General features: G+C 35.4%; 1 protein-coding gene across 1 annotated transcript; it reads left to right on the plus strand.

The window, feature by feature from the left end:
- Nucleotides 1–288: 288 nt before the first annotated feature.
- Nucleotides 289–12,642, plus strand: SLITRK6 (SLIT and NTRK like family member 6). The gene is made up of 2 exons (XM_008632408.2): nucleotides 289–928; nucleotides 4,179–12,642. Exon 2 carries the CDS (start codon nucleotides 4,194–4,196, stop codon nucleotides 6,714–6,716), a length of 2,523 nt encoding a protein of 840 aa, XP_008630630.1. The 5' UTR covers nucleotides 289–928; nucleotides 4,179–4,193; the 3' UTR covers nucleotides 6,717–12,642.
- The last annotated feature ends 339 nt before the right edge of the window (nucleotides 12,643–12,981 follow it).

Raw genomic sequence — 12,981 nt, forward strand, 5'->3', positions numbered from 1 at the left:
TCTCATCTATATATTTGAATAATTCTGCACTTCAACGTGATAGACATATTTTCCAGAGGACAAAGTTTCCCTTGTGGTGTGTTTTGTGGCGTCTAATTGGGCTGGAATGCTTTCAGGTTTCTAAAGCAAGCATTTGCAGATACAAACTAAATGCAAGGTCTACCCAAGAGAACAAACTGCAAGAGCTGCAGTGGATGTTTACTGTTTTGCAAAATCAGGCATTAACAGCCCTTAAGCAATCTAGAAGATATTTAGCTGAATTTTACTTTCTGAGGCTCACTTAGATAAGGGAGAAAGGACGTGAGAGAAATTGCAGGAGGAGGAGCTGATCTGTCTCAAGGTGGAGCTGTATCTTGTATTAAATGACAGTGGCAGATTAAAGCTCTCTGGTGGGGAAGGGCTTAAAGGCTGAGTCAAAAGCCAAGAAGTCTCTTTATTTACGCCTACCTCCCAGCCCCTGGCAATCTGACTAATAACAAACTGAGCTAACAAGAAAGACTAGAAAGAACAGAGAAAACACAGGAGCAGCTTGCATCTAAAAATCTGACAAACCAAGTGATCAAGTCAAGCTCTGCTGACCATCTTGTTTGTTTACTGCATCCAAATGCTTGCAAACAGTTAACTATATGCAGAAAAGTCAGCCTAGCTGTGAAGTATGCTGTGAATTTTAATTGAGGAAAAAGGACAACTGCTTACAGGATGGTCTGATGTGCACGGCTGCCTGGAAGATTTTTTCAATCGAATGCTTTGTACTTTGTCTTCTGAACAAGGATTTTAACTTTGTGGAGCTGTAGTATTACCAGAGCTTGCAGCAAAGGGAAACTCAGAAGAAAGTGTGCATTTTTCAGAGGGAAAAATTACTTTGCGTGGAAACAGCTGCTCCAACTGTGCATTACTGAGTGTATCGGGGAGTGCTGCTGCTGTACAGGTAAGAAAGACTCCAGTTAGTTAATTAGCTAAGCACATGAGAATTTCATTTCTCAGTACAAGTTGCATTTATTTTTCTGCATGACTTTGTATAACTTTTATATTAAACTATGGCAGTTTATACTGTATTTTAAACAGTTTGCAGGCACATTTATTCAAACTGATTACTGTGTAGAATATGTGTATTAAGGGAATGCTGTATTCAAATCCCTTGAGGGGAGACGAACGGGTGTTTGGTTTTATTTCCTCAAGTACAAAAGTGGTCTTAAATGCGTCATCTGACTGTGATTCCCTTAAGAATTTAATAAAAAATCCCGAAGGCATTTAGAAATTGCTAATTCTTAGCTTGGGGCTTTGAAAATCCTCGACATAATTTTTTTAAAAATAGCTGAATTAAAGCAACTAAACAAATAAACCCCCAAGCATAATGAAACAAGCTATTTCAATGTTTTAAAACCAAATAAGTTATTATTTAGGAAGCATGCGATGTCTTTGCTGTAAGGTGACTACTTCTGGAAGTATTCAACTTTGCCTCATAGAAAGAACTATGACATTTTTTAGTCTTTTAGAATTCCTACAGGGCTTAGTTACAGTATGCAGTCAGCAGTGACTTACATGAAAGCAGATAAAATGAAAAAAACCTTAAGTTACCATGTGGAATTTGCTGAAAAACCTCACCACATGAAAAGGTTAGTTTTTCAAGTCTTTAAAATTACATTTTGCTGCATTGTGAATTCTTTCAGTTAAATGTTAGTCATCTGTTACATGAGAGCAGTTTTTATTTTACAATAGTAGCCCACTGAGAACTTCATTACATATTTCTGAGTGTTTGGAAAAAGAAAAAAAAACTGCAAAAAGAATACAAATCTCCTATTAATTTTTTGTGTGTGTGTATATATATGTGTGTGAGAGAGTTCTGGCAGTGCTGCTTACAGAAGTATGACGATGATTAAAATGTGAATGTTTTCAAATTGGTTACGAATGTTGTAACTTTCATCTCTGAGAGGAGGGCTTTCATTTTTATAACGTAATTTCTCAATATGCAATAGAATGCAACATGCCTTACAGATTTTTTTTTTCATTTAATTTTTGCTCAGGGACTTTATAAGTGCTGCTTGAATTTGATACAGATTGACGCTGGAATTTCTAATGAGAAAAAGTGTACAGAAATAAAGTTGAATTAGTCATAGAGTAGGTTTGAAGCCAGCAACCGTGTCAAGAGCTTGAATTTTTTTACCTTGGGTCACTGGAGAGGATAGTGATGCATGTAAAGCAAGAATAAGTCTCCAGCATAATATGACCCTAGAATTATTCTGCATACTTCAAAATAACATCTTGACATGGTGTGTCTTATCCAACACTTCTTGGTAAAACAGACTTAAAGGCATATATATTAGCCTTAGGCAGCTGGAGTTCAAGGAGGGTTATATGAGACAACAGAATTATTTGCTCTGCTAAAACAAAGATAAAAGCTCATATTTTTAAGGATACCTTTTCTCACACTGCGAATTGCACTTGCAACTTCTAAACTCATACTTCTACTTGCATTTATGAGGAGCTACTAATGGAGAAAACCAATGCTCCTTTTGTATATGTGTGTGTGTAATACTCATACCACAGCATTTAAGTGCCTGCATGTGTAAATCTTTGCAATCTGTTCTAAGGGAAGCTTTGAGAAATAGTGTTTCTAGTAACCAAGGTGCATTATATTTAAAATATTCATTGATGAGATGCCAGATCATATGGCCACACTGTAAAAATATTCATTCATATACTTGAATTGATCCTTGTAAAAGGTTCTAATCTTTCAGAAACTAACACAGCTGGTTGTATAGTGACATTCTGTATTTCACGTTTCAATAACTTAGTTTGAAAGACTGTAACCTTTATTAGATGGATTACTTAAGAATCTTGCTTAGTTCAGTCCTCAAATAAATAGCACACCCCATAAACATTACTGGTTTTTAAATCACCCATTGCATTTTAAGGGTTTTTTTGGTTATTGTTTACTTTTTTGGAAATGTGGAAATACTTAATTAAAGATTATAAGCAGTGATTTCACTCTACATTGTATATCAAGAGTTACCATTGGTCTTGCCAATTAGGCAGCCTTGACAGAAAGAAACAGAGAATCTTCAAATAGGCTGTAGGACAAATTAATTCAAACTAATAATAAATTACTGATTTAAACATCTAAATTTTGCTTGAGACTCCATAGCTGTATTGTAATGATGCATTTATCAAGTGTTTCAAAGTTTAAGATCAGCTTGTTTAAAGGTGATAATTATATTACATAACATATGGTTGATACTAGTGATAATTTTTAATTTGTAATAAACGGTCTGTTCCATATACACTCCACTGTGGAAATTGAGGATTATAATCATTGGAGGGAGTCTAAAATTAATCTTAAAAAAAGTTTGCCCTTGCTTGCTTGTTTCTTCTGACATGTACTGCATTGTCAGTTCTCTTTTACTTTAACTGTGTGTACAAATTTTTTATATGTATAATATATGCAAACTTTACGCTACTGTGTGCTGTGGTCCCACTTTCACTAAATATCCACACAAATTACAATATATGTGTTAGAATTTAAGAAAGATAATTATTTTTTCTACTTCCTTTTCAGTTTGTGGGTACAAGGATTTCAGAGGAAATACCTTTTGATTTCCATACATAATGCAGAACCAAAGAAAGATTCCCTGTATCCTGACAAAATGGGCTTTTGCTCATAACACATTGTTGATCCAAACCAAATCTTGTTTCTTCTCTTCAGCAGCTGGATAACATTAAGTTAATTTTAGCAAGGTACTCTTAAAATCTGCAGTGCTATGTAGTGACACAAAGGAATGATTCAAAATATTATATTATCTTTGATATAAGTTGCTTGGGACAGTAACTTATTGCTGCTGTCCACTGGCAGTCTATACAGCATATAAATAAAACCAACACACACCTGATTATTTCCTACTTTGGGTATCAGCATGAAAGTACTGAAGATTTTCCCTTATGACTCTATTCATTCAGTACATGAAACTAAATATATATTCTCTAATCAGAAAATAATTCAAGTGTTTTGCATGATATGATATTGTTTGGAAGGTGAAGCAGCTCAATGACCAGCATTAGGACTATTTTTTCTTGCTGTAGCCCCGGGGGAAAAAAAATCCATAAAAACTACTCAAACCCTGTGAAATCATGACTATTATTTTTCTTTTTCTTTTTTTTTCCTTTTTTTTTTTTTTAAATAGAATCTGCTGGACAAGATGAAGCTTTGGATTTTTATTCTATGCTCAGTTGTGGTTGCATCTGATCCTTTCCAGTCACAGCCTTCTTTTTCTTCAGCCAGAGGATCTTGTCAGAGTCTGTGTTCCTGTGAAGAAAAGGATGATACCATGATTATCAACTGTGACAAAAGAGACATCAAGATGATATCAGAAATAAATGTCCCACCATCACGGCCTTTCCATCTTAATCTGTTAAACAATGGCCTGAGTATGTTACACGTGAATGATTTTGCTGGCCTTGTTAATGCTATTTCTTTACATCTTGGTTTTAACAATATTGCAGATATTGAGCCTGGGGCTTTCAATGGTCTTAGCCTTCTTAAGCAACTTCATATCAATCACAATTCTTTGGAAACACTTAAAGAAGATACGTTTAATGGATTGGAAAATTTGGAGTTCCTTCAAGCAGACAACAATTTCATCACAGTGATTGATGCAAGTGCCTTTAGCAAGCTCAACAGGCTTAAAGTGCTTATTTTGAATGATAATGCCATTGAGTATCTTCCTCCAAACATATTTCGTTTCGTGCCGTTGACCCATTTAGATCTGCGTGGAAACCAGTTACAGACACTGCCCTATGTTGGCTTTTTGGAACACATTGGAAGAATACTAGACCTTCAGCTGGAAGACAATAAGTGGGCCTGTAACTGTGATTTGTTGCAGCTGAAGATATGGCTAGAAAACATGCCTCCTCAGTCCATAATAGGTGATGTTGTATGCAATAGTCCTTCAGTTATCAAAGGCAGCATATTAAGCCGGTTGAAAAAAGAATCACTTTGTCCCACCCATCCTGTTAATGAACTTGAAGATCCTTCAGGATCACTGCCCTTGGTTGTAACCACCTCTATCAGTGATAGTCACCTGTCAACTAAGGTGATTCCTCTCCTGAAAGCTCCTACTAAAGAACCAAGTTTAGTGCTTCATACTTCCAAGCCTACTACGTTTCCAGGAATCTCTTGTCCCGTCCCTTGTCACTGCACCAGCCATATGCTCTCAGGAGTTCTTATGCACTGCCAGGAGCGAAATATTGAAAGCTTGTCTGATTTAGGACCCCCTCCTCCAAATCCTAAAAAGCTTATCCTAGCTGGAAACATTATTCAGACGTTATTGAAATCAGATCTTGTGGACTATTCCAGCCTGGAAATGCTTCACCTGGGGAACAATCGCATTGAGATCCTTGAGGAAGGTTCCTTTATGAATCTGACTAGACTACAGAAATTATATCTCAATGGCAATCATCTTACAAAGCTAAGTCAGAATCTCTTCCTTGGCCTTCAGCACCTTGAGTACTTGTACCTTGAATATAATGCCATCAAAGAAGTTTTGCCAGGGACATTTAATGTAATGCCAAAACTGAAAGTCCTCTACCTAAATAACAACCTTCTGCAGGCTTTGCCACCCCATATCTTTTCAGGTGTTCCCCTCACCAGATTAAATCTGAAAACAAACCAATTTTCTCATTTACCTGTGAGCAATGTATTGGATGAACTGGATATGCTGGTACAAATTGAACTTGAAGACAATCCTTGGGACTGTACTTGTGATTCAGTTGGACTGCAAAAATGGATACAAAAATTGAGTAAGAATACCATGATGGGTGATATTTTTTGTAAATCTCCAGGACACTTAGCAAAAAAGGAATTGAAATCCCTAAACAGTGAAGTCTTGTGTCCAGGTTTAATAAACAGCCCTGCCCTACCAACTCATGCCAGTTTTGTAGTGGTGACAACTTCTTCTCCTACTGCCAACACCGCAGACACCATCCTGCGGTCCCTTACAGATGCTGTCCCACTTTCTGTTCTAATATTAGGACTGCTCATTGTGTTTATAACTATTGTATTTTGTGCGGCAGGAATAGTTGTTCTTGTTCTGCATCGGCGCCGAAGATCCAAAAAGAAACAAGTGGATGAACAAGTGAGGGACAGCAGCCCAGTTCACCTTCAGTACAGCATGTACGGGCATAAGACAACACACCACACCACGGAACACCCAGCTGCGACTCTCTATGAGCAACGAATAGTTACCCCCATGGTTCAGGTGTACCACAGCCCGTCCTTCAGCCCCAAACATACGGAGCAGCAACAGGAGGAGGGAAGTGCGAAGGAAGCTAATGATTGCAAATATCTTCGCCGAAGTCTCCTGGAAAGAGAGAACAGTTCACCACTTACAGGTCCAAATGTCAAATACAAGGCTACAGATCAATCTGCTGAATTTCTGTCTTTTCAGGATGCTAGCTGCTTGTATAGAAACATTCTTGAAAAAGAGAGAGAACTTCAGCAACTAGGGATCACAGAGTACCTACGAAAAAATATTGTCCAGCTCCAGCCTGACATGGAAGTTCGTTATCCTGGAACACATGAAGAGCTGAAGCTAATGGAGACACTCATGTACTCCAGGCCAAGAAAGGTTTTTCTAGAACAAACTAAAAATGAGTATTTTGAACTCAAGGCTAATTTACATGCTGAGCCTGACTATCTGGAAGTCCTGGAGCAGCAAACATGAAGCAGTAACACATTGGGCTGGGGCCGAATTTCTGTAATTTTATTTTAAGGTGGAACCATTGTAAATAAAAGTGCCTTATAATAACATGTCAACAGTCAGAACTTAAGCACAGCAGTAATCCTAGCAAAGAAAAACTCAGGGATCACTGTGGGAAGCCATGGGGTTGTGGGCAGGCAATATGTCACACCCCAAGTTTAACAAGAAATTTGTGTGATTGAACTGTGGGAGGAAGATTGCTTATTGCACTACTCCTCATCATTTCAAAAAAAGGTGTGTATGGAACTCTCCGTTCTGTTCTCTGTTTTCCAATCAATGGAAAAAATGTTCATTACCCTTACACCTTCTTTTTCCCCTCCATTTATTTAGATTCCTTAAAAAAAAAAAAAACCTTACAAGAAAACTCCAACACCTGTGTTTGTATTTATAACATTAGAGTGTATTTGTTAGGTTAGTACATGCACTGCATACATGACCACTGTCTAGAACTACACCTGACATACCTTTATAATAAATATGAAAAGAGTTGAAATGTTGTCATACTAAATGTCAGTTAAAAAAAAAAAAAAGATAAAATATTTTTGTGTATTCACCCAGAGCCTGCAAATATTTAAATATTTTACACCGAACTTCATGTGCATTCTGTATCAGTATGTGGAAGGAAAAATATGTAACTATGTTTACCCAACATCTTCAACAAAGAAAACTGCAAGCCTTTTGCTACTTTCCCTATCTGATAGCTTTACCTAAGTTTGGACAATCTTTTCTTGAGCTGCTGCTATAAAATATTGTGCATCACTGGTGTTTCAACTCATAATCCTGGGCAATTTGAAAAGCTACTGAGAATCAGCTGTAAATATGTTACTGTGTTTAAACAGTTTGATTTTTAGATATATATATATATATATATATACATATGTATATAAATAACTTCTGTGCTGGCTTTAAATATTCTTGAAGGAAATGAGTTTGCTGTGGCTAGGAATTTCCAAGGGCAAATAAAGGTCCTTTCCCACCCTACCAAAAACAATGCTCAGACAGAATAACTACAACAATACACACATGAGGAAGAATAATAGTATTTAGTTATTTGTACAAAAATATATTTTCTGAAATTAGAAGAAAATAAATTGTTGTGGGAAAAATAGGTTAGAAAAACGTAGAACACTGCAGGATTATTTTTGCAATGAATTCTCACTAGATTTATATTTACTATTTATTCTGTATAATTTTGTATTTTTTTTTTTTCTCCAACTCACAAGAAAAGAAAAAGCTTATTCCTGGCTGATTTTCAAGCTAATCAAGGAACTGCTCTCTATTAATGAAAAAGAAATAAAGACTTTTTAAAATGTCTTTTTCTTAAAGGTTACTTTTTAAAGAAGGCAGCAACTTCTATATGCACAAGTTTAAAACTATTTGGGAATTAAACACAATGGTTCTCACTCCTGTCATGGGGACAGAAGCATCTTATCCTGAGTGCAGTAAGGCCATCCAATTTCTGTGCATGACTGACATGGTGCCAAAACAAAATTTCTGACCTGTATTTATCTTCCTCTAAGCAAATCTTTTGTAAACTGACTATGCATGAGGGTTTTTTTTCTAATTCCTATTTGTAAAGTGAAAAATCAGCTTAATTACTACATGTATACATATGTATGCTAAATTTAGCATTGAAGTCTTGATAAACTCAAAGTAAAAAGATATATTCTTTAGTTCAAAATATGGTTCATGTCTTACCTATTTGTATTTACAAATGAGAATTCTTCATATTCTGCTACATAAGTTTCTGACAGAAAAAATTACTGTATTACATATGAAAGTCAGATTCTCAGTTCTTTCAAATTTGCATAGACCTAACAACTTTTATGGTGCTATACTAATTTCTGTATTTTGAGGATCTGACCACACTTTGTCTCTGTTAACAAATCAATTTCCATATTAATATTTTTGAGGTGTTATCAGTTTGTAATGGAAGTAAAACTTGTTGGCTTACAAAAATCAAAATTTCAGTTATTAGAGAATAAGTATTATTTTCTCTTTCTATATCTGAGAATAATTTATCCAGAAAACCTGTCTATTTTGGAAGATTATGAAGAGTAAATGTGGTGACAACATATTTGTTTCATTGCTATTTTTATTCCAGACAAGGAAAGAAAATATTAAGTGTTGCTTGCGTATGTAAGAGTGAGACAAAAGGGAAAATGCAGCTGCAATAACTTTGAATTAAATTAGTTGTATAATGTTATTTTAGATATACTTGCATATTCAAGCACATGTGAATGTGCTTCATGGACATTCCATAGAACCTATGGAAACCCATGCATGGATGTGGAGGAGCAACTGGAGGGCAGGTGAGATGGCTGAGGGCATCAAAATGACACTAGATGTCTTCATTTAAAGAATTTAGTTTCACACAGGAAAAAAATTCAAATAAATTAATTTTATAAAATAATCAAATGCAGTTAAAATTTGGATTTATTCGATGGAAAGAGCACTAGAATGCTTTGAATACTGAATCAGACCCATTGAATTGTTCTTTTTCAAATACTCAGAGATCTCAAATTAGTGTAGAGAAAAGAATTGGAATAAAAATGTAAATGGTACTCAATAGCAGAGTTTATTATTTCAGTGTCTTTGATTTCAGTAGTTATTTCCAAATAAAAAATGTGTGTAAAAATAACACCCTGCAATTGGCAAGATACAGGGAAATGATGATTCAAGCCCTCAGGTTTAGATTTAAGAGAAACAGTTTCAGACTAAAGACAATTGCCACATGCACAGATGTCGCTTTGGTAAGCTGCTAACAGTTACTTGGCAGAATGCTGAGGACAACTGTGTGGCAAACATTCTTCTCTGTTGCAGTCTCAAAGCATCAGAAAGAAGACTGAGCTAAATTAATGTCAAAGCAAGTCAGATACAGCTGTATCATCAGGATTAAAGAGACCTTTACCATTTAGCTTTCCTTCAGAAGGGAGATTCATGCCTTTCGCTTTATAATGACAACTGTGCTCTGTGGCAGTCTTAACACCGCAAGTGGCTTGGCAGTATCCAGGAATCACTAGGATGTGGCTCGCTGTCCACTTTCCTATCATCACGTTGCCTGCTGGACTGCCATGTAGTGAGAGTTTGTATAATGAGAAGAGAGGGGTCTGCCTATTGCCTTACATTCAGATAGTGATTTTTCCATCTATGAGGAAACGTTACACTGCTGTAACAAAAAGGGACAAAAGTATGACCTTATATGATTATTCTTCAGCTGAAGAAAGCCATTGTCAGCTGATAAAGATAAAACTGTGACATAAGAAAGGCATCACATAAGAAAGAAGGATGTGATATCTATTTCTAAGGTTCCTTGGAATATTATAACTACTGGAAATGTGTTGTTAGTATTATTGATGTTTGCAGAAAGTTGGGAAGGGTATTCATAAATTTTCTTGTTAAAACCCTAGTGTCATTTTTTTTTTTTCAGTGACAGGCACAGTTAAGTGGTTTGATACATTTTTACTTAGCTAGAATAATGGAGGTTGGAAGGCAAAGCATGTTTGACAGTGTGCAACAAAGTGGATCCATTTTTCTTCTGTCAGCATGATAGTTTAATTGAGTGCGAGAACAGTGCTTCATCAAGCACACTGATGTAAGTGGCAGTTATGTTATTGTTGCTAGGGTACCTCAAGGTAACCAATACTACCATTTTTTGCCTCACATTTGAGTGAAGAAAATATATTAAATAACACTACAGACCCATTCGCTAAATAAACATATTAAAACAATTCATTGCACTTTTTTATTTTAAACTGTTCTTATCTTTTCAACTTTATAAAAGGCAAGTGTATTTCTCTTTCTTATTCTTCCTGCTACAGGTCATTTTCACAAAGACTTTTAGTACTGGTACTTGATAAAATTGCTTTCAGTGAAGCCTCTCCAAGTTTTTAAAAAGAAATAAAACCCAACGTCACACTTAAAAAACCCTATCAAACAAAGACTGTAAATTTACACATCAATTAGGGTGTTTGCCTATTCACAAAATGGCCTAAATTTTTTTTACATTGTTTTCCATTTAAATGACAGATCAACCTTCCCATCATCTATTCCACACTGAAAGTTAGTTTGTACTTATTTTCAGTGATGTGTCAAACCTATTGGATTTGAATACAATCCATTTTAATTTGTAGTCATTGTTTCTCTGATTGAAATCTAAGGATCAGGTTTCAGCCCCTCTTTGCATGACAAAAATGTTCCCTATATGACTCCAAATGGAAGTTGTTTACAATGTACCACTTACTACCTACAAAGAGGTTACTAATTGTATAGTATGCTAAACTGAAGAAATAACTTTGACCAGAGTGGGAAACCACACCACCTTAGAAAGATTCATTTCTTGTCTGTTAAAGAAAAAATGGTATTTACCACAGATAAGACATTATTTCACAGGATAAAGTAATAGTGGCAAGGGGAAAATGGAGACTGAATCTCAGTCATCACCAGAAGGAATACTGGATTATCATTCTGAGGATGCCAATGTCTACAGCAATATATTTTATCAGTCACACCAAAACAATCTGCAAATTTCATGTAGATGTACTGAAATCATCATGACATTAAAGGCCAGTCAAACACTTAATTCAAAAGATCAGAAAGTTTCATAACTTTCCCTAACACAGAATACCAGCATTTCCATTAATGAGTTTCACACTTAGCCATAGACTCACCTCTGGCATTACAATCTGTTGCAATAGAAATCTACTCCTCGGAGAGATTTTTCAGTGTATATAATGCCTTCAGTGGTGAGTTCCTCTGGGACCTGATGATTGGTGCACCACTGGGGATTTGAGACAGGGAAGATAATTTTGTATTGTAAGTCAAAAGCTGTCTTTTTTTTCAAATTTCTGAAGTTTATGATATTTTTGATGTCGTTTGAGGAGCTGGTATCAAATAATTTTGTTTCTTAAAACAGAAGGGAGCTGTAGCTGGAATCAATATGGTGAAGTTAATCTCCATACTGAAAAGATAAAGCATGGTGTTTTCTTTCCTGCACATCTCCTAACAGTCAGCCTTGGCTTTTTGACACGAGAGAACAAATTCTAAAGAGCCACAGTCTAATGGAAAGCAGCCAACCTTGAGGAAGAACATTAAAGGCCAGATGCTGTTCAGCTCTATGAAAGCAAGATGCGATGAAGATTTTTTTATTTTATTTATTCAGCTTCACCAAGATGGAGTGCAAGTACATGCGCACAGCACATTTCATAAAACATTTACCAAAGTTTCATGTTCTAAGACATTAACTTCAAAACATTCACAGTATGTGAATATTACTACTGGAAGGACTACTTCTACTTGATTTTTACTTATAATTTATGGAATGGGATGTTGGAATACAGAAAAGAAGAAACAATATGGTTTCTTGTTTCAAGGAGAAATGTTATTTATTGTAACTTCAGCTGTTTGTTTTTGTAGAAAAATTCATCCAGATTATTTGTTCAGATAATTTTTTAACAAGTTGAGAATTTTTTTAAGTTCTTCTAGTTGTAATTATTTACCAAATAAACTACAGAAGAGTAGATAAGTAGTTTCTTAAATAGAAAGAAATCTGAAGCCTTTTATGTACAAAGAAATCCTATAGAATGCTATCATAAACCTGCTTTTTAAAAGAAATGATGAAATTTATTTTGTCAGGTCATAAAATTTAGTATTATTTTTAGTTTCATGTTAAGAGACAGCTCAGAGTTTTTCCATTTTTCAAAATTCAAAGCCAACATAACACTTTCATAATGACACGTATTTGGGTTAAATGCATATTAAAAAGTTCCATTCTAAGACATATTAACAAAAAACCCACTTTCAAATATAATCTGCTACTTCCTCTCATTTTCCGTACTGAAATGATGTCATGTACTGTGCAAAAAAAAAAAAAAAAAGTACATTTCCTGGGCAAAGAGACCAAACTAGAAAAATTCTCTTGTATCTTTGTTTCATATGCTTTTTGCAGAGTCGAGTATCATGGATTCCCATCCCTACAGCACAGTATATTTACATGGTTCATATGGCATGCAAAATGGAAGGATTTGGCCTAACTAGTAGACTATGCAAACATGCTCTTTTGTAAGTTGAAGGCTGTTGCCACTGCACTTTTAAAAAGATCTTGTGTGTCAAATACCTTTTAGATATATCTGTTAGATCAGACCCCGCAGTTATCAGATATTTACGAAACTTGGTAAGATGCAAGATTCCAGGCTGCCAGTTCTGGCCTAGTTTATGGGAATCCAGACAC

Source organism: Corvus brachyrhynchos, unplaced genomic scaffold (genome assembly GCF_000691975.1).
Source record: "Corvus brachyrhynchos isolate BGI_N302 unplaced genomic scaffold, ASM69197v1 scaffold12, whole genome shotgun sequence".
Taxonomy (NCBI): Eukaryota; Metazoa; Chordata; class Aves; order Passeriformes; family Corvidae; genus Corvus; species Corvus brachyrhynchos.